This window comes from Bos indicus, chromosome 9 (assembly GCF_029378745.1).
Source record: "Bos indicus isolate NIAB-ARS_2022 breed Sahiwal x Tharparkar chromosome 9, NIAB-ARS_B.indTharparkar_mat_pri_1.0, whole genome shotgun sequence".
NCBI lineage: Eukaryota > Metazoa > Chordata > Mammalia > Artiodactyla > Bovidae > Bos > Bos indicus.
In genome coordinates this window covers 76,404,453-76,426,840 of record NC_091768.1, presented here as the reverse complement: position 1 = coordinate 76,426,840, position 22,388 = coordinate 76,404,453, and the positions used below count along the sequence as shown (strand labels likewise).

Here is a 22,388-nt window from a genome sequence, read left to right as displayed (position 1 = left end):
AAAGAAATAATTAAATCCCTCTCAATTCAGTAGACATTTACTGAATAACTACTTTGTGTCAGGCATCGAGCTGAATGCCACAGGCAATCCCAGGGTGCATGATCGTGTCCCCACCCTTCAGAAATGTTTAGCCCAGTAGAGGAGACAGTCCTTTTAGGTCACGATGAAGGCTGGAGTCCTTTTAGGTCACAATGAAGGATGGAGCGTTTGGCACCAGTGGTGGTATATGTCTTAGACGTTCATCCTCGCAGTTTGTTTTTTCATTTCCTTGGAGCTTGGGTGGTTCATCTTTGTTTTTTTGTGTAGGAAGCAAACCTGGAGACTAAATGCAACTGTCTGTTAATATTTTGTCCATTCTTAATGATTTGAGCCAAGAACATGTTTTTCCTCTGCCACAGAAAACAAATGAACCAGTGAAGTCCTGACTGGCCTCTTATAGGCCGTATTTGCTATTGTACGTAGTAATGCATTTATCACAGTGATGGTGCCTTCTGGTGTTTCAGGGTTTTCTCTAAATCATTTCTGTTTTTTCTCCGTTAGGAACAAAGTTGAGAGCATTTTCAAATTTACAAGCCTTCATCTAAGTTTGTTGCTTTGTAGGTGAAATGTGTTTTGACCATTCCGATCTTTTATTCTCTATTTTGATTAGAACCATATTGGTTCTGTTCACAATGTATTCCTATTAAAATAGAAGATACATTGTTCACAGCATACCCACTTTTGAATGTGCGTCGGTGTTGTTAAAAAGAGTGAATAATTTTTAAACTTTTCTTATAATATGGAAGTATATATTTTGTATGTGTACATATGTATTTTTTAAATCTCTTTTTGAGGAGAAGAACTATTTAATAAGGTCAATGCTATAAAACTTCTCTTCAAATGTCAAGTAATTTAAAGCAGACCAAACAGTAGTTGATATGTTACTATTTTAGGCTATTCCATGGTGTGATAATCACACAACTTACACACTAGAAAGAAAAAACTTTGATGTGGCATTCTGGGTTTGATTTCAACATACCTGTAATGAATTTAGATCAACTTTTGAAAAGTGATTAAGAAACAGCGAGAAGCAGTTTAGCTTTAACAAACCGCAGAGCTACTGGGTCTCATTGTGATAAAAGTACTTTATCATTATAAGGCTTTTTCATTATCATTGTGTCTCACACCGTAGCAATTACCAGTCTATTCAAATTAAGAGCCTCCTTGACTGAAGAAAAGTCGTCACCTAGGAATTCCTGATTAAGTTATTTGTTTCATCACATCAGACAAGACAATACTTTGGTCTCTGGTGAGGACCAGATGAAGCAAATAAATTCATCTCCAGCTGATGTGAAGCGTGATTTTGGTGACCGAAGACTTTTGTGAAATACTTCCAAAATAACCCATTTTTTAAATAACACAAAATCACTCTTCCGAAGTGTTATTCACCAGTTTGCCTTTGCAAATGAGCTCAAGGTGCTTTCTTTGAATGGATATACACCCAGAAATTGGAAAACAGCCTTATGATGCTAATGTGCTTTCCTCCCTTTTTTGCCCTTCAGCATCCATTCATCATTGTATGACTGGCTAACATCATTATTAATACCTTCTTATCATTTTACAACAAGCTTCTGGAAGAAAGTGCATGGTGTCGGCTTGCTTGAAAATAACATTGCTTTGCTTGTTCTACTACTCTGCATTAGGGGAGAATTTCGATCGCCAGGCCAGCCTTCGGCGGTCTCTAATTTACACAGACACTCTGGTAAGACGACCGAAGAAAGTCAAAAGGAGAAAGACTATTACAGGAGTCCCTGACAGCATACAGAAGGAGCTAGGTATGGCTCATCAGAACTGTATTCTGTTGCCCATCATTGCTACTCACCATTACTACCCTAACCTTATCAGTGGTCTTTGTGAAATCAATACATTCTGATAGCCTTTTGGTACCCCAAAGGGTCAGCTTCTTTCCTGAACGAGGCACTGGGTACAAATCTTAACATCCCATGCAGGTGATTTGTTGAATTTTGATGACAAGGTAAGAAGAGGAGCTATATGAAAACTATTGACTGGGATGATAGAAATTAAACAGTTATGTCATCATCTCTGTGTACCTTCAACAGTGGGCATGCCCACGGTAAAATTCACTTTCAATTTAGAGCTTAAGTTTTCATGAAACCAAAAACTTATTCTAGGACTTCAGATTGTGCGTATGGACTTCATTAGTTATACTGACAATATTGGTGGCATTTTTTCATCCAACATCATTAGTAAATACCAGTAAAATTGAAAATAGTCATTTGTGTTGGATAATGCCTTACTGGTACTTCTGGTGAAACAAATTCGTAGCTTTTTGATTTGGTATTTCTCAACATGTGGTTGAAAAACAGAAACCAAAAGTTCCTTTTGACTGGTGCAGAAGATGGTTCACTTCATTATTCACTCACCCATCTTGTTCCTGCTTATCTTTATATATGCTTTGGATAACGTTTTCTTTTCTTTCTGTATACATTGCCTCACCTGTTTTTTCATGGTCCAACAGGAATGTCTGCTGAGGCAGCAGGGACTCCAGTACCAGGCTGCTTCAGTTTGAATCCTGTCTCTGCCACTTACTTGCTGGGCAGCCTCAAGCTGGTTATTTCACCTCTCTGAGTCTACTTTTTCACTCAAAAAAAGTGTGGTTGCTGATGTTAATAGAACCTAATTCTTAGGGCTGTTTGAGGAGTTAATGAATTTATACAGGCAGAGCACGTGGTACCTGGTATCTGCCTGCCAGTGTAGGAGATGAGCGTTCAACCCCTGAGTCAGGAATATCCCCTGGAGCAGGAAATGGCAAACCATTCCTGTATTCTTGCCTGGAAAACTCCATGGACAGAGGAGCCTGGTGGGCTACAATGTAATGGGGTCGCAAAGAGTTGGACACAACTGAGTGTGCACACACACACGCTACTATTAATATATACGTATTAGCTGCTATTGTACTTATTGTACCAACTTAACACTACCTATCTTGAATCTTGCCTTTTTCTCTTTGGTCAACCTGTGGACTTCTTTGCTTATAATTATTCAACATGCAGAAAACTAAGATCATAGAATCTAGTCCCATCACTTCATGGCAAATAGATGGGGAAACAGTGGAAACAGTGACAAACTTTATTTTGGGGGGCTCCAAAATCACTGCAGATGGTGGCTGCAGCCATGAAATTAAAAGACACTTCCTCCTTGGAAGAAAAGTTATGACCAACCTAGACAGCATATTAAAAAGCAGAGATATTACTTTGCCGACAAAAGTCTGTCAAGTCAAAGCTATGGTTTTCCCATGTAGTCATGTATGCTGCTAAGTCACTTCAGTCATGTCGGACTCTGTGCAACCCCATAGGCGGCAGCCCACCAGGCTCCCCTCTCCCTGGGATTCTCCAGGCAAGAACACTGGAGTGGGTTGCCACTTCCTTCTACAATGCATGAAAGTGAAAAGTGAAAGTGAAGTTGCTCAGTCGTGTCCGACTCTTCGCAAACCCATGGATTGCAGCCCACCAGGCTCCTCTGCCCATGGCATTTTCCAGGCAAGAGTACTGAAGTGGGTTTCCATTGCCTTCTCCAGTAGTCATGTATGGATGTGACAATTGGATCATAAAGAAAGCTGAGCACCCAAGAGTTGATGCTTTTAAACTGTACTGTTTGAGAAGATTCTTGAAAGTCTCTTGGACTGCAAGGAAATCCAACCAGTCCATACTAAAGAAGATCAGTCCTGAATATTCATTGGAAGGACTGATGCTAAAACTGAAATTCCAATACTTTGTCACCTGATGCAAAGAACTGACTCATTGAAAAGACCCGGATGCTGGGAAAGATTGAAGACAGGAGGAGAAGGGGACAAAAGAGGATGAGATGGTTAGAATGGCATCACCCACTCAATGGACATGAGTTTGAGTAAACTCCGGGAGTTGATGATGGACAGGGATGCCTGACGTGCTACATTCCATGGGGTCGCAAAGAGTCAGACACAATTGAGCAACTGAACTGAACTGATATTTTTACTTTTATTTTCTATTGAGGGCTATACTCTAAAAACTCCAAATCATTACTTCTGAACTTTCCTATCAATGTTTTAGGCAAAATGAGTTTATCCTAGCAATGGTAGTATATGTTATAGCACGTCGAGGTAGTTTCAGCTTCTGGGTGTCACAGACATCATTCCTATGTGCTTTTTTCCTGACACCCTGGCCCACATACATGCCTTGTATTAGGGAGGGAAGGCTTATTCTTGTTTACCTGGCATTTTCTCTCTTTACTGCCGTCCAGTTCTACAGTATGTGTTCTCTGCCTTCCAGGCTGCAACTACAAGAGGGATGAACAGTGATGCTTTTCACCTGACTAGGTGGCTTCAGTGGCCCAGATGACAGTGGGTGCTCATCTTCCCTCATAACACGGGGGTTTTATCATGAACAGAGGCCAGATTGCACCCACAGGATTTACGAAGGCTGCCTCTGGTTCATGCCCTCACATCACCTCCTTTAGTGGCCCAGGCCTCCTGTATCCCATTCTTTTATACCGTTTTTCTTTCTCTTTTAGGTGACAGGCAACTAATTTGAGAAAAAATAATGTGTACTGGTATGTCTAGCAGATATTAATGGGCTAATTCTTACAGTACTCAGGTAACATTTATATTTGACTGCTCTTTTAGGAGATGCCTTAACCTAAAAATGTAACTTTACAGACAGCTCTTTGTAAGATAACAAGGTTGATGTTTCTGGGTAGGCTACATTTTAAGTGACTTTCCAGTCAAAATGAGTAGGTTTTGGATGGCTTTGTGCCCAGAGTATAAGAATAGTTTGGCCCAGATAAAGATAGACATACACGTAAATATTCAATATGAATTGTCTATCTATCTATCTGTCTATCTGATTTCTAGAGCCTCAAAGTTATGAACTTTTAACACTTTTTTTTTTTTTAACTCAGCCAATCAGTATGGAGCCAGTAACTCATTTGCCTCTTTGACCTTACTGGAAGTAGCTGATCAGCTAGGTAAATCATACCTTCTGTAATTTTAATATTTTAAAAACTGGTGATAGAGTCTCTGAGGCCCTCATTCATTTCTCTTTTGCCCATAACAGGAACACCACTAATACTGAAGCAAAAAAAGCTTCCCGCACATCACCTGTGTGGTGAGCGTTGTCACATGAGAAACTTTTGGTGTCATTGCACAGTTGATGACATGACCTGGATCAGGGCTGGAGGTCAGCTGAGACAGCTGTATCTAAGTTAGAGCTGGGTTTTTTTTTAAAACAATTAGACAACCCCTCTAGTTTTATAGATAGGCCAGTTGGAAGGACTCGTGGTAGAGTAAGGGAAAGGAATATTTGAATACAGTGAAGTGAAGTGAAGTGAAAGTTGCTCAGTTGTGTCCGACTCTCTGTGGCCCCCTGGACTATGCAGTCTATGGAGTTCTCTAGGCTAGAATACTGGAGTGAGTAGTCTTTCCCTTCTCCAGGGGATCTTCCCACATTTAGCAAAAAAAAAAATTGGATTGTACCTTTCCTTTGCTTCATTCATTTGGGCAAGGGTTGACTTTGCCCTTTCTCCTAATATTTTGTACTTATAAGGCCTCTGATTTGAGAGCTTTGTGCTATCTTACTAATTATTATCAAAAGTAGACGCTTCTTAAGAATTAGTCTTCCTTAGATATAAAGCATGGGGAAGAATGACTGAGTCAAATTAGACTTTAAAAGGATATGATTATCTGAAAAAAAGACATTCACTGGAAAAGATACAGCCTGTCCACAAAACACTGCCTAAATTGCTGGGACTTTCACTTTTAAAATCTAACCAGAGGTGCTCCTAGTATTAGAATTAATAGTGCTTAACTGTATGCAGCTTCTACTTAAAAATCTGTGGTGGACTCTTGAGATTGGTCAGCATATAAAGTTTTAAAATCAAGGTATGATAGTTTCTCTTTAAAGCATGTTTATGGTATGTGATTTGTTGCCTTCCATTTAAACAAAAGGACAAAGTGTCTTTTTCTTTACTCTCATCTTAAACATATATGGAATTGTATTTGAGCAACCTGTTATGAGATTCCATCTTTTAGAAACAGATAAGAAGTATCAATAACCTCAGATATGCAGATGACACCACCCTTATGGCAGAAAGTGAAGAGGAACTAAAAAGCCTGTTGATGAAAGTGAAAGTGGAGAGTGGGAAAGTTGCCTTAAAGCTCAACATTCAGAAAACGAAGTTCATGGCATCCGGTCCCACCACTTCATGGGAAATAGATGGGGAAACAGTGTCAGACTTTATTTTTTGGTGGTCCAAAATCACTGCAGATGGTGACTGCAGCCATGAAATTAAAAGACGCTTGCTCCTTGGAAGGAAAGTTATGACCAACCTAGATAGCATATTCAAAAGCAGAGACATTACTTTGCCAACAAAGGTCCATCTAGTCAAGGGTATCGTTTTTCCAGTGGTCATGTGTGGATGTGAGAGTTGAACTGTGAAGAAGGCTGAGCGCTGAAGAATTGATGCTTTTGAACTATGGTGTTGGAGAAGATTCTTGAGAGTCCCTTGGACTGCAAGGAGATCCAACCAGTCCATTCTATAAAGCAGATCAGTCCTTGGTGTTCTTTGGAAGGAATGATGCTAAAGCTGAAACTCCAATACTTTGGCCACCTCATGCAAAGAGTTGACTCATTGGAAAAAACTCTGATGCTTGGAGGGATTGGGGGCAGGAGGAGAAGGGGATGATAGAGGATGAGATGGCTGGATGGCATCACCGACTCAATGGATGTGAGTCTGAGTGAACTCTGGGAGTTGGTGATGGACAGGGAGGCCTGACGTGCTGCAATTCATGGAGTTGCAAAGAGTCGGACACAACTGAGCAACTGAACTGGACTGAACTGAACTGTAGATTATTTTGTTCATATATAATTATGTTTGGCTACTGAATAGTCTGTGTTTTCCTGGAACTTATCCCAGTATGTTACTCTCCAAGCAGAAAAGGACTTATTTAAAGGAATCTCCTTCTGAATAATTTTTGTTGGTTGATACCGAGAGCATTACTTTAGGCCTGTCAAGACTTTTTTAAAAATTCATACATTAAGCCTTGAATCTAGCTTGTAGATTTCTATCATTATTTTTATTACATGTGTCTTTTTAAAAGTTGGATAGATCTTATAGTATTATAAGTTAAAAGTGTAATTATTTTAAATAATTTAAGCTTTCATATTTATTTAAATTAAAATCAGGTAAATCTCATCAAGATTTTTAGCAGCAGCTGAGTGGACTATATTTGTAGTTCTATTTTTGTAATTTTTGCTACTTAAGATAGCATTCATCTGTGTCCTGTAATAATGTCACACTTTTTGTACTGTGAAAATATTGAAGTATCTGTTTCAGGAATAGAATTTCAGTGGTCCCTATAATAAATAATATATGGGTTGTTTTGTATATATATTTTAGAGGTCTTTAGAAAAACATTTGATTTAAAAATTGTTTTGAACTGTAAGTGGTGAAGAAATGGCTATAGTCCCATTTTCAGAAGCATAGAATTCACATGCAACATTGTTACCTGAAAGAATCAGGATTTTGTTTATGACCTTTAAACACATTTAAAAATCTACCACTGACCTCATGTAAAAGCTAATACAAATTTGAAAGAAAAAGATCTGAAAATCCATATCAGAATGAAATAAGGTGTGCTGAATGTTTGGATTGAACTGGTGCAAACTGATCCAGTCCTCCAAGTCAACCCTCCACCTTCTAAAAGGACTTCCCAGGTGGTGCTCGTGGGAAAGAAGCCCCTTGCCATTGCAGGAGATGTAAGAGAACTGGGTTCGATCCCTGGGTTGGGAAGATCCCCTGGAAGAGGGCATAGCAGCCCCCTCCAGTATTCTTGCCTGGAGAATCCCATGGAGAGAGGAGCCTGGCAGGCTACAGTCCATAGGGTCATGAAGAGTCGGACATGACTGAAGCGACTTAGCATTGCACACACTCTAAAATACTAGACTGCAAATATTTGCACCTTTTGTTTTTCTTTGCTTAAAGTGGATTTTTCTTCTGTTCCCACCCTTTTGCCCACTTCCCCTTTTCCTGAGGGAGAGCGTCACATGCACACGTGTAGTGCAAGTGTGCAGTATGTGTACTTGGCAGAGGGTGGGTGGGGGGAATAGATTTTCTTTGCCAAAGATACGAGCACAAAAATGATTCTCCATCATCACAGTGAAGGAAATAGCTTTACGCTTCGGAACCTTCATTGCCGGGTGGCTTCTCCTGTGCAGTTGATTCAAGACCACTGCCGCCATTTTAGCCTGGTGCTTTGCTGTTTGGATGGGCTATGCTGTCCAAATATGAAGGCTAGTATAAGTGGGGTAGGGAGGGAGATCTTGGGAATTCCATCATCACCAGTGTCCTTACGGTGAACAGTGATGCTTGTGGGCCCTTGTTGGATAATAACAACCTAGAAAGAATTATGGTTTCACTACTATTTTTCAAGATTTAATTGGTCCTAATGATTGCTATGCATGGATTTTTTTTTTTCCCTATACACTTTGAGTAAGTTCTTGGCTTCATGATTTTATTTTAAGCTTCTCTTCTTTCCTAGGTAGCTTGAGATCTTTACCTACGTGTAAGGATTTTTTTCATCCATTTCCCTCCCTCTCTTTACTGTAAACCCTGCCTCGTGCTGCTGTTGCTGCTGCTTCTTCCTCTTCTTCTTCTTTTAAACATACTATTCTTTCTGTTTGGTTGTAAAGCTCCAAGAAATGAATAATCCTAATTGGAGGAAATGTTCACTGGATCGGTTCCTGCTGCTTTTTCCCTCCCCAGAACACAACAGATTGCAACTGAATTTTGAATGTCACTAACCGACAGATGATAATGGCTTAAGATGGATAATGAAATGTTTGAAACACAGATGGGCCTGTAAATCATTTTTTTCTTTTTCTTAGGACTTCCTTCTGACATAAAAATTAATGTAATTAACGCTGTTTTATACCGATATCCCTCCTAAATGATACCTCTGTAGCCCTTTTGTTGAGCTGCCACATTCATCTGTCTTTGAGAAAGACTGTCACTGCTAGATGGATGCTCTGTACAGTCACTGGATGGGTGAGAGTCTTACCTTTACCAAAAAGAGATTATGTAAAAAGGAAACCTTCCAAGGAACCCTCAGCTTTGTTCTTGAAGGGAGTACCTGAGAATTCCATATGCAGCACTTAATTTATAGGAGGCTATGAGGTATATATGAAAAGAAGTATGTGAAATTTATAATACAGGTCTTCATCTGGGGGGGCCATCAGTAACTACTTAAACTGTCACCTAGGTGCTTATAGGGAAAAAAAAACTAGGCCAAATAGAAAAAAATTTTTTTTTTCTTTTAAGTACAACATCACAGAATCAGAAGAGGGTGAGAGATCAAGGTGATGCACTCAGATATTGATTTTTATTTTTAGGTAATGAGCTTCTTTATGCTTTCTCTCCAGCTTCGGGAGCCACTGGCCAAGATGATGTTGGTGGTCACTCAGCATACACCCCAGACCACTACTCTACACTCGGAAGGCTCGACAGCTATCGATCTATGGGACAGCGCTCAGAAACCAGGGATTCCAGCTGTCAGACTGAGGAAGTGAAGGTCGTACCACCTTCAATGAGAAGAATCAGAGCCCAGAAGGGGCAAGGCATTGCTGCTCAGATGAGTCACTTCTCAGGCTCCTCTGGGAACATGTCAGTGCTGAGTGACTCTGCCGGGGTCGTGTTCCCTTCCCGCCTCAACAGCGATGCTGGTTTTCACAGTCTTCCCCGGTCTGGAGCAAGGGCAAATGTTCAGGCCCTGGAGCCACGGCTGGGCGCCCTGGGCCCTGTGGAAGACCTGGGTGGCGCTTTCCCCTACCAGCAGGGTCACCCACAAGTAGATGAAGACTTTGGGCATCTAGGAGCTGCCCCGAGGATGGGAACACTGTTGAGGCCCAAATCTCAGGAGCTGAGGCACTTCGAGGGTGAAAATGTAACCAGCCCTGCGTGTGTGGTGTCTCCTCACACGAGCTACTCCACCAGCATCATCCCAAATGCCACGCTCTCCTCCTCTTCAGAGATCATTGTGATTCACACTGCTCAGAGCTCAGGGCAGCTGGACAGTAAAATTACCAGCTCATCTTCATACTCAAAGGTCAGATCCAGAGACCACCTCCTCTCCAGGCAGAAAGATGGTCATCATTCGTCCAGTGCAACCACACTGCTGTCCCTCTGTGACTCCGAAGTCTCTCTAAATACACCAGCAAATCGGGAGAATGGGTCCCAGGCCATGGCCTATAACTGTAGAAATAACCTTAGCATCCCAGCCCACCCCCAGGATGTGGACAACAAGAGTGAGTCCAGTTATTCAGGCAGCCGGGGCCAGGGTGGTAGCGTGGAGCCCTGGGAATATGGTGGCTCAGGTAGTGGGCGGGCATCCCCACTGAAGCCACATTTGGCAGCTCCTGGTTACTCCACTCCTGTAAGCAACACGAGCAGCTGCAGTTTGGACCAGACCTCTAACAAGGATGATACCAGGTCTGTGTATTCAGAGGACCACGATGGCTACTCCCCTACTCTGCACCCGGACTCTGGACACAGACCTGGGGATCTGTGCAATAGTAATGATGGCTTTGGGAACCCCAGGCACAGCGTGGTCAATGTTTTTGATGGAAGAGCTCAGAGACACCAAGGGGACCGGTCCAATTGCCAAGACAAATCCCTCGCGCGAAGCATTTCTTTGAAGAAAGCCAAGAAGCCTCCCCTGCCACCCTCTCGGACGGACTCTCTGCGCAGGGTTCCCAAGAAGAACGTCCAGTCGAACGGGCAGGTGCTGAACGAGAGCCTGATCGCCTCTCTCCAGCACTCGCTGCAGCTGAACCTCCCGGGCAAGGGCGGCAGCTCGCCCTCCCAGAGCCCCTGCAGTGATTTCGAAGAACCGTGGCTGCCTCGCTCCCGCAGCCAGAGCACTGTGAGCGCCGGCAGCAGCCTAACCTCCGCCACGGCCCCCAACGTCTACTCCGTGTGCGGGCTCACCCCGGCACAGAGCGACACGAGCAGCGTCAAGTCCGAGTACACAGACCCGTGGGGTTACTACATTGACTACACGGGAGTACAGGAAGATCAGGGGAACGCAGGCAGGGCCGGTCCGGCCGGCAGCGCAGCATCACCTGGAAGTGGGCCGGGCCGCCATCTCCTGGAGGGGTCCCGGGCTGCAGTACCCCCAGTGCCCGGTGGCGCCGTCAAACCAAAGATCACATCACCGGAGAAGTCGCACAGAGTCACTTCTCCATCCAGTGGGTATTCCAGTCAGTCGAACACGCCCACCGCTCTCACCCCTGTGCCTGTGTTCTTAAAATCAATGTCACCAGCCAATGGGAAGGGAAAGCCCAAACCCAAGGTGCCAGAAAGGAAGTCGTCTCTTGTATCTTCAGTATCCGTCTCCTCCTCCTCCACGTCTCTTTCCTCGAATACTTCCACTGAAGGAAGCGGGACGGTGAAGAAGCTGGATTCAGCGCTGGTGTCTCCGCTCGCGGCTGCTCCTCACACCTCTCCTCCAGCCCCTTGTCCCGCTGACAAGTCTCCTTTCCTCCCTCCCCCGCCACCTCTGGCAGATTTCTCCGAGGGCTCACCTCTGCCTCGCTCTCCCCTCTTCCCCCCTCCGCCACCAGAAGTGCTCACTCCCTTCTGTGCCCCCACCGACGCCTGCTTTCCTCCGCCCCCTACAGCACTGAGCGCCCCTTTTCTGGATTCATCTGACTCCCTGCCACCTCCGCCACCTGCCTTAACCCCCTCAGTGCCCCCGCCTGCCCCACCGCTTGACCCCAAATTGATGAAAGATGCCAGGCCTTCTTTCAAGAAACCTGGCCAGCCAGAGCCCTCCCGGGAGGCCTGCAGACAGCCTTCCATCAAGGAGGAGGGCAGCAGACTCCCCATGCCCCTGATCACCACCGAAGCGTTGCAAATGGTGCAGTTGAGGCCGGTGAAGAAGAACTCAGGAACCGAGGTAGCCCCCTTACAGGAACACGCATCTCAGGAAAAACGAACTCCGACTGTTTCCCAGTATCATTTAAAGCCATCTGCTTTCCTGAAATCCCGAAATAGCATACATGAAATGGAGAGTGAAAGCCAGCCTGCCTCCGCGACGAGCTCGCTCCCGACTCCTGCCAAGAGCTCGACTCAGGGTCACCAGGACAGTGCAGCCGAGCATGGCCTCCAGAGCCACAGCCCGGCCGGGGAGGCGGAGGCCGGAGCGGGTGCCACCCCGCCCCTCGGCCCGTCGCCCAGCAGGAAGCCGCCCCCCATTTCCAAGAAGCCCAAACTGTTCCTCGTGGTGTCACCTCCGCAGAGGGATTTCACGGCGGAGCCCGCAGAGAACGTGAGCGTGGCGTCTCCCAGCCCCACGAGCGGAGAGGCACGAGAGAGGGGTGCAACGGGGGCTGGTTCCGATGACACCGACTCTGGCAGCTCGGTGGTTCTTGTGGGAGGAGCTGCAGGATCCGAGTCCCCGGGCAGAGTGGAAGCCAATGTCCCCATGGTGCCAGCCCCTGCGGAGGAGCCGGGTGCCAGGAACGGTGTGGAGCGCTGCCTGCCTCCGCAGGACCCAGGGCGTGAGTCCGGTTTTCTCTTATTCCCCTGGACCGTTCGCAGCCGAGGCGAGTAGGGCTGGTGCATGCTCAGGTTCTAGCCGGCTGCATATGGGCTCCCTGTGCCGCCTCGCGCTTAGGTTACCAACTTGGCATTTCTATGATTTTTTTTTTTTAAATATCCAGATCTAAGGGTAGAGCTCATAGAAGGGCAGAAAATAGAAGGGGTGGGGTGGTGGGCAGCAGATTGAGTATTAAATAACTGAGTAATCCGCCCCAGAGAGCGGCAAATAAATGTTACAGCAAAATTTAAGAGAGAGATTCCGTTTTATCTAGACTTTTAACAGAAAAGCCTGAGCTTTGACTGTCATGCTTGTGTCATTTCCCCATCTTTGTGATAAATCAGACAACAGACCCTGCTGCCTCTCCCTGGGATTCTCACGTTGTCAGGAATGGCAGAGAAGCATATTTGGGAGCTTGGCTAAAGACTGAAATTCAAGTCATTCATGCATCTTGTGTCTGCCTGCTTGCTTCTCCATAGCTGGGGTGCCGGAGGCTGAGACAGCCACTTCTTCTTCAGAGACCTGTGACTTCCCTAAGGACGACGGGGGTGATGAGGTGATGACCCCCAGTAGACCCAGGACCACAGAAGACCTTTTTGCAGCTATTCACAGGTATCCAAAACTCCTTCCTCTTTTTTGAATCTACTTTATAAGTCCCCTTTTCCAAATCGGTTCTCAGTGTGTTTTTCTTTCTTGAGGTTCTTACTCTCACCTAACTGGACTTCATTAACTTGACTGTTGATTTTTTAGTTTGTTTCTATATTTTTATTTCCCTTAACTCCAATTTCTGTTTTACTTTGTTCCACTGATTTTTATGAAGATGTGGGGGACAGAGTGTCAGTGTGATGATATTTGGTTGGCTTTCCTCTTGTCACTATATTTGACCGAATGTTTACAAGAGTTGGGTTAGAGTAGCCAGTGATCCGGTCTAGGACGAGGGATGCTGTGTTCTGTGGACTTAACATGCACAGACTAGCTCTACAGGACTTCTTTCCTAAGTGGTTTGTTTTATTGCTTTTATTATTTTCATTTTACAGAAAAACTAGATTTTTATAGTGTAACTTCTTTGGCTACTGAAATGTTTCAATAAAAGAATACATCTTTTTTAAGCAGGAGCAAAAGGAATTTAAATTTATTATTGTATACGGCTGGTGCCATCTGCTGGCATCAGAAATTATTGGGTTTTTTAAAAATGTGGAGTAAATTTTTCAGAGTAACTGCCTGAACTGTTGTGCTTTTTACATGCGATCACCTTAAAGAGTGGTTTAGCACTATAGTTTTATTTGTTGCCTAATTTTTCTGGCTATAAGCAGTTGAATTCTCTCACAACAGTGTCATCGTAAAAATTAATAAGATTGTATTTGTGTAAGTACTTTAAACTGTATGCTGTATAAAACCTTTGCTTTCTCCTAGAATTCTTTACCACAGTATTTTCAGATAACACTTATGAATGCCCCTGTGCTGCCAAGGCCTTATATCTCTCTGAACCAAGGTCCCCTTTCTTCCTCCTGAAACTAAACATCTGTAAAATCATTTGATTCTCTGTGTGAGTAACCTGTGTCAGGAGTGTTTTCCCGGTTCGTGGACTCTAACTGAAGTGGCTGTGGTCACACGAGGTGGAAAGCATAGGATGTGCCGTCCCTACCTGAGAGTCCTCGTGCACGGTGTGAACATCTAACTTGGCCCAGGGCATGGGGGTGGGGGGCCAAACAGCCAAGCTGATGAATCAAGAATTGTGTTCTTTACTTTTGGTTCCAGTGTTGGTATAATGTCCTGATAGACCCTAAACACTGCCTCTGTCACATTGTCTGACTGGTCTCTTGTCATTAGAAATTTTAAAAAGTAGCTAGTTATCAAATTATCCCTGCAAACAGGGGAAATGAAAAATTCCACGTCCTTTGAAACCAACTTCAATGACATTTGTAGAGATTTACACAGATGTTTCTAACCAGAAGCATGCTGGACATCTAATAAGCTCCCCATGAATGTTTTCTGAATTAAATGGAACCAATTGGAATTTAACTGTTAGGAAATTCTTCCAAGGCCTGACATCTTCCATTTGGTATGGGATGCACTGGGTTGCCAAATATGCAGACATATATATGTTTAAAATAGCATCCACTGAGAGGATGTGTTGCTGGTTGCTCTGTGTACTAAATACTTAGTCTCAGGAACAAACCCAACTGTTGTGGGACCAAATTACTACATACTTTTCCTAAAAATATGTGAAAAATATCTTCTACATTTTATTTTGGCAACCCTCTTAAGGCACTAAAAACAATTGTGGTTTCTCCTACTGGGGAGTTACATCCACTGCAGATGCAGAAGGTGGCCAGTCTGTGGTGTTCCGTGTACACATGATAGAAGGAAAGCCCGAACAGGGTGTGGTGTGCAGAGTGAAAGCAAGGGTACAGGCTAATCTTTAGTAGATAGATAGATAATATGTTAGCACACGTAATAGGAAGCCATCTAAAGTCTTTGAGTTTTAGGGCTTTATTTTATATCCTTCAGTAGCTAAGCTAATAATTTAAAATAAAGAATATTTAAATTGAAACACAGCTTTCAAATTTTGTAATGCAAATTAATTCACTTCAGATTTAAAGCCAGATGGAAAATGTAGAACACCACCACTTGAAGTGTGAAGTTTTTATATTTATTGAAGTAATTAGTTTTTAAGCCAGTGTTAACTGTTTAAGCATGTTTTAAATAGCCATCTTCCTTAGAAATACACACACAGTGTGTGTGTGTGTGTGTGTGTATGTATATATATATACACACATACATACATAGCATACATAATATGCCAAGAATTCCTATATTTAGATTTAATTGTCATTTTCGGGGGCAGTTGCTCTTAAGAAACAATGATACTTTTATAAATTCCCATCTTCTCTTCATTCTGAATCTACAATTAAAAGGCCTTTAATTGTAGATTTAATCAAACATAGCTATGGCTTATTATATGGATCTCAGAACACCCTCTCCATTTAAAAGCCCAACAAAAAAATTATCCTAAAACCAATACCTGCAAGAATCAGATGAGCAGAGATGTCTTTGGGAAGAAACCAGAATAAATTGTGAGGTCACGTGCTCTTTGTGGAAAGATAGTCCATCAAATTCTACTTCTTGTATTAAGCTGTGTGACTTCACCCTCTGGACATTGATTACTTTTTCTGGCTGGACCAATCCATCTAATTGTTTTCGAGTTCTGAAATCCTGGGATGTTATTGTTTCCATGGGTTTTGTCAGTGGGTCAGTAACTTACTTTAAAGTACTGCTCTTGTTGACCGTGGAGAGGACCATGGAACCTAAGTTTCATAGGCCAGTTAGTGCCATCCCAAAGGAGCTGGCATGAAGTCACCTCTGGTCACCCCATTCAGCCTCTTAATTGGATTTTTACCACTTCTGATCTTTCATTTTGGTAGCTTCTTGTTGGCCAGAAGCACAGAGAGGATCCTGGAAGCCCCTAGCCCAGGGCAGCCATCACAGGCCTATCCTCCCCTATGCCTGGCCATGCAGGACATGTGAAAACATCACTGAAGCCTAAGCTGATAGCAGGAAGGGAGAATTACATTTCCCTAAATGACACTGAAAGGTTTGTTAGGCACCTACTCTATGCCTGACACTTTAAGGCTGTAACTGCATTTATCGCGACTGATAAGCTATGAGCTATCTACTGTTATTCCCCCTTTTCCAGATAGGAAACAGGATCAGAAACTTGCCCCAGGTCACAAAGCAAGGAAGCTTTCACAGTGGGTAAAGCCAGGTCTATATGACTCCAGAGATCCTTTATCTCACTGAATCCTCACAAACCGGTGAGGCTGGTATCATCACCCGCATTTTACAAGTACGAAAAACTTATAAATAGATGAATTACTGGTCCAGGATTACATAGTTAAAAGTTACTCAGATTCAACTCTTAATCTCTCTATTTCAGATAGTATTCTTTCAACCTTTGTCCATTGCATGTTCTAGGATTTTATAGCAGAAGAGGTATAACCACATATTTTTAAAATACACTGTTTTCTTAAAGCAAGCTCAACCTGTACTTAGCTGAGTGATTCATCCCACACTGAGTGGTGGTTATGAAGATACCAGCAAGGGCCACTTGGATCATCTGCTTCATTTCCTGTAATTCACTCTCAGCAGAAAACACATTGAGCAGGGAGGGTCTTAGAGACAGGACAAGAACTATCCCCGGACAATTTTACTCTCCCTGAAGGCCCCTCCTCTTTCACTCTCTACCCCATTCTTCACATTCTCTGGATCAGTGAGAGGATGTCAGTCAGGAAATAGGATCTAGTGTGGAAGGTTCATTCCTGTTTTCTGGAAAGTTGGATTTCTAGGAGTTGACATATGGTCCAGTAAGAGCTAAGGAAAACTGGTTTTATGTCAAACTCTAGAATGACTGAGAATGTAAAGTTAGTGTTGTCCTAGAATCTGAGGTGGGGGGCCTGTCTCAGTGTGTGGGATATTCTAGGAGTTGGCTTATCTACTAGGCCATTCAGGTGCCAGCATCAAACAAGAAATGGAAGAGCAGAAAGAAAGGAAGGTCAACCCCAATATCAGTCTCATGTAAAAGAGTTAAATAAGAAATGGCAATTATGAAAAACTTTGGAAATGATCCTATCCAAAGTAAGCTAATATGATGTTTGCAATTTATTTCAAAATAATCCAGTGAGTGTGGAAATGAAATCACAGTGACCATAAGTTAATAATTATCATAACTGGGTCATGGACACACATAGTAATACAATGAACTATTCTTTTTGCCTGGGTGTTTGGAACTTTCCATAGTGAAAATAATAGATGGTGGCCTGAATATCAGTAAGAGAAGCAGGGTGGTGTCTGGCCCACATCCAGTGGCCCACCGGGAGTTAACCTTCATCTTAATGTTATTAAATCTCAGGTCTAAGAGGAAAGTCCTTGGCCGTAAAGATTCAGAGGATGATCACTCCCGAAACCATTCTCCCTCCCCACCAGTGACACCTACTGGTGCCGCCCCCAGCCTGGCCTCCCAGAAGCAAGTGGGGTCCATTCAGAGAAGCGTCCGGAAGAGCAGCACCAGCAGTGACAACTTCAAAGCTCTGCTGCTGAAAAAGGGGAGCCGCTCGGATACCAGCGCCCGCATGTCAGCTGCAGAGATGCTCAAAAACACAGACCCTAGATTCCAGAGGTCAAGGTCGGAGCCATCGCCAGACACGCCCGAGAGCCCGTCAAACTGCTCCCCGAGCAAGAACAGGAGGGCGCAGGAGGAGTGGGCCAAGACCGAAGGCTTGATGCCTCGGAGTCTGTCCTTCTCCGGCCCCAGGTACGGCCGCAGTCGAACGCCGCCTTCTGCCGCCAGCAGCAGGTACAGCGTGCGGAACCGGATCCAGAGCAGCCCCATGACCGTCATCTCGGAGGGCGAAGGGGAAGCCACGGAGCCCATAGACAGCACGGCTCTTCGGGCCCCGGGTGCTACAAGGGGGTGTTCGCTGGATGGACTGGCAGGGGGTGGTGTGGATGAGGGCAGCCTGCTCTGTGCCGGGGGACCCGCTGCCCCGCTGGAGGCCCAGGCTCCTGGTCCGGCAGTGGGGCTGCCCAGCGCAGAGGGCAGGGGCCCTTCAGAACAGCGAGGCGGTCTCGCCGGGGATAAGAGTTAGGGGCGAGAAGCTCCCAGGTGATGTGGGGAGATGTGCAGCACATGGCTCTAGGAAGCCTGACAGGTCCCCTGCCCTGCCTTGTCCCGTGATCCCGCTCAGCATCTGTGCTGTGGGCCCGGGCACCGCCAGCCTCGCCGCGGAGGGGAAGGGCTATTGAGGACTCACGCGGCACTTGCCCTGTGGTTTAAACGCAAGTAGAAGCTTAACTTCTGAAAGTGCTTCCTGGGGAAGATTTTTTTTTTTTTTTTTTTTTGCTAAATGCTGGGTGTGTGTGGAGGGATGTGCATGTGTGTGTGCATTCAGAACACTTTTTACATTAAACACACACACACACACCACCACCACCACCACCAGCATGTACAGAAATAGGAGAGAGCTGTTAAGCTAGGTAGAGTAATGGAGCCTTCTGGGCTAGGTGGTAATTGCTTTAAAAGTATCATGTTTATGGAAAGTAGTTCCAGGGAGAGGACCATTACTTCTAGGAAAGCGGGGGCAGGTTTGCTGGTTCTGAGCACATGGGGGTATGGGCTTTCCAGGCGAGCGGGTTGTGGTTACCCCCGAAGGCTGGAAAAGGGCTAAGCGACTAATTGGTTCAGGTACTTCCTTTTTTGTAAAAACGACAGACGTGTGGACATGGCAATGCTGTAACTCAGGGTCTGCTGCTGTGCAGCGGAGACACCACTCCTAGCCTGGTTGGAAGAAATGTGGGTCATTTTCAAATGCCTTGCCTCCCTGAGTAGCAGCTGAGACCTCCTTGGAGAACAGGAATGACAGGGGCCCATGCAGAGAGGGTAATGGAGATGAGAGTAAGGGAGAGGAATAAGTGATACACTGCTGGAATTTGGTTCCTGCTTATTCAATAAAATTGTTTTTCAGAATTAAACTTTAAAACTTGCACTACAGAACTGTGGGTGGAGCCTTTCCTTTTACAACTGTTTTCTTTTTTTTTTTTTTACACCAGAGTTTAAACTTCCATTTGGTAATTTCTTATCACTTGAAATGTCAACATTTGCTAACTTTTGGTTACACCAAAGAAAAAGTTAATGCTATTTTTCCTTGAACTGCCTGCAGTATCATGTCCTCACTTAGAAAGGTTTATCAAAATCTATTATATACTATCTTACTTGGAAGAAAATGCTGACTAGCTCTTTTTGGTCAAATAAACTGATAAGCATTGGCAGGGCTTGGCTCTTAATTAGCCCTGAGCAATGAGTTTTTAGATTAAAAAGATTTTTTGCATCATTTGGTTTGTGTGTTTTTATATTTTTTATAAATAATTGAATTTGGCTAATTACCTTCTAATCTTCTCCGGTTAGAATTTTAACACTTTTAGACGTGGAAGAAAAGTGTGTAAAGTATTTATTTTTATGTGATATTCTTGTGACCACTTCCTCCCAACTGTCGTGTACATAGACTTCTTTATTTGTTGGTTCAATAAAATCAGAGTCTTGTGTTCTTCATCAGAAGGGCCGCAGATGAGCGTACTGAGGTCATTGGCCTAAAGACAGTGCGGTTGCCGATTATCATCTTTTTTGTGTGAGAGTATCGTCTAAAAGCTGGACTGCACAGGCCCAGTCATCGCAAGGTTTACACTCTAAAGCGTGACAAACCCATTTCAGATGCATCTTTGAAACAAAAATAAATCTAAAGAATTAAGACTCCTATTCTCTGAAGAAAGCAAAACACGTCTTTTCACACAACCAGATATCAAAACCTGACACTTGGCCAAGAGCAAAAGGACTGTCTACCATTTGGAGCAAGTGTATTCTACATTGGGCACAAGAATCTTTTATCCTCAATTTCAGAAAAATGACATTGGCTCTCGGATATGAAATCGTCTCATAGCTACCTAAAAAAGATTAAAATGTACTTGGCTATCAGAAAACAAATTTAATATATAAATCATTTATGTTGAAGGTAAGATAAGTACCCTCAAAACTAATGATAAAACTTTTTTTTTAATCCCCATTTGTAAAGGAAAAATATACTAGGTTTTTTCATTCGCTTTGAATAAAACAATTGTAAAGTAAATATTTGAACCTTTTTTGTTCTTGTTGTTTGTACATGCATTTTTGAATGATGAGTTAGGTCTTCTTGTACCAAACTGCTGAGTGCTTTGCTGGATACAGACAGAGCAGCAGTGAGGACCAGAAGGTGCCTGTGGGAGGTGAGGACCCAACAGAGAAGAGAGAGAACCTCACAGACACTGTGGATGGTGTCGTCTAAAAGGATAGTGGGAAAAGCAGCTCTTAAGTGATGTCTTGTGAACTTTTGAATAAAATCCCAATAATGTGTTGACTGAGAGTTCGGGTCATGTGACATGTGGAGAGATGCTAGAGCTTTGCACAGCATGGATGAAATATAGGGAGACGAGTCTAGACTCATCCCAGAACAGGCATCTTCAGGTTTGCTACTTGATTTCCTCTGTGGGACTGGCTACTGTTAATGAACACATTGTATTTAAAAACTCAGTGAAGGCAGACTTGTTGACTCTTCCTTAAACCCCAGACTTGAAAGCCTCCACCACCACCCTGGCTAAGTTATTTCCACCTTGTTTTTCTGAGAGTTGGGAGAGAAACAAATGACCATTTGGTCTGTCAGTTGGACGCAGCCTTAGCTTTCATCTGATCTCTGCCCTCCTGTTTCTAAAGAATGTTTATTGTAACCATTGCTTTTCCTGTGGTGAAGAGAGCATATTTGTTTGAGGAATCACAATGTTGAGGAAAGAAAAGGAGGCATTTCTTTATCTCGATCTTATTTCCCATCCACTAACACCACACCCAGCTCTGGGGTGAGCATCCCAGGAGGACAGGAGAAACACAAGATTGGCCTGTTGGTTTTGCATTAATGTGCTTAATTGAATGTGTGTAATTGTTTATATTGCTGAGATTTCATCATGAAATGAGCACAATAGGATAATTTACGTTCACAAATATTAGAATATTGTTGAGGTGGGGAAGAAGGGTCTTTTGAAGAAAACATGGACCTTGAGGTCTGATTTCCTTTTATAAACTATTCAGTTACTGTAACATAGTTTTTTGTTTTTTTTTTTTCGCAGTGAGTTGCCCTAAACTACCTTGCACAGAGGCCTTTATTCACAGAACCAGAACTAGTGACCTAGAGTCATTTGTTTAGCAATGAAAAAAAGAAACCCTTTATCAAATTCTTAATCGTATGCTAGGTAAAGAGGGAGTTCTAAGAAAAATGTGGATTGGAGATAATTAAGGTACATCAAACGTGGTGAAAAAGACATACAATGAACTATCCTATAAAACATTAGTGTCAGAGTAGATAGAAAAGGAAGAACACTGGGAAAACCCTGCTGGGACCCCCTCCCCCACCACATGAGTTCTCCTTTACCAACAGAACACCTGAAATGGGTTCAGACCAACCAAAACACCTCCGCCCCTCCTCCCCCATTGTCAGAAAGGCCACGCACGTGGCACAGTTTTGGCCATTGAGACATAGGAAATAGTCTGTGAGTTTCCAGGAAAGCTGCTTTTCTTGTGTAGGTACCATCCCCTTCCTTCTTTTATCCCTCCAATGGATGGGAGGCTGGAGGAGAAACTACTACTGCAACATTTGAGGCAGCAACAAGGATGAAAGAAGCCACGTGGTGTGGAAAGCAGAGGGGAAAGGAGCCTGGTCCATTGATAACATCCAGAGTCACCGTACCAGCCTTGGGCTGTCTACCTCCAAGACCCACTGGGTAAGTCATTTGTCACCGGCTTTGCAGTTGACTGATACAGTTCTCAGAGGAAGATAAGAGGGGTTGGCTATGGTGAACATGAGCTAAGACTCAGTGAATCAGTACGGGGTTATCTTGCCTGTCAAGTATGTCAATCTTAATTATATATTTGAGGGTTGGAGAAACAACCAGTGAGGGTTTGCAGACCCAGGGAACCCACTATAAGCCAAACTTTGACTAGAACTCCATTTATTCTCCAAAGTCCATATGCTCCCATTTTAAAATGGAAGGGGAACTATGATGATATTTGGAGTTTCTAGGTATCAAATGTCAATTTGAACCCTGACATATCTGGGTATTTTTTTCTTTCTCCAATGTACAAGTCACCTGAGTAAATGATCATAGGACCTATTGGAAAAACACTAGC

General features: G+C 43.6%; 1 protein-coding gene across 8 annotated transcripts in view; it reads left to right on the top strand.

The window, feature by feature from the left end:
• Positions 1-20,577, top strand: part of NHSL1 (NHS like 1) — a 415,209-nt gene extending 394,632 nt beyond the window's left edge. For 7 of the 8 annotated variants that reach the window (XM_070795555.1, XM_070795556.1, XM_070795557.1 and 4 more), the window contains 4 exons: positions 1,683-1,814; positions 9,453-12,590; positions 13,108-13,240; positions 17,538-20,577. In XM_070795555.1, coding sequence (XP_070651656.1) covers positions 1,683-1,814; positions 9,453-12,590; positions 13,108-13,240; positions 17,538-18,273 — 4,139 coding nt within the window. In that variant the 3' untranslated portion in view covers positions 18,274-20,577. The remainder of the gene's footprint in view (positions 1-1,682; positions 1,815-9,452; positions 12,591-13,107; positions 13,241-17,537) is intronic. The other variant, XM_070795559.1, reaches the window with a different exon arrangement.
• The last annotated feature ends 1,811 nt before the right edge of the window (positions 20,578-22,388 follow it).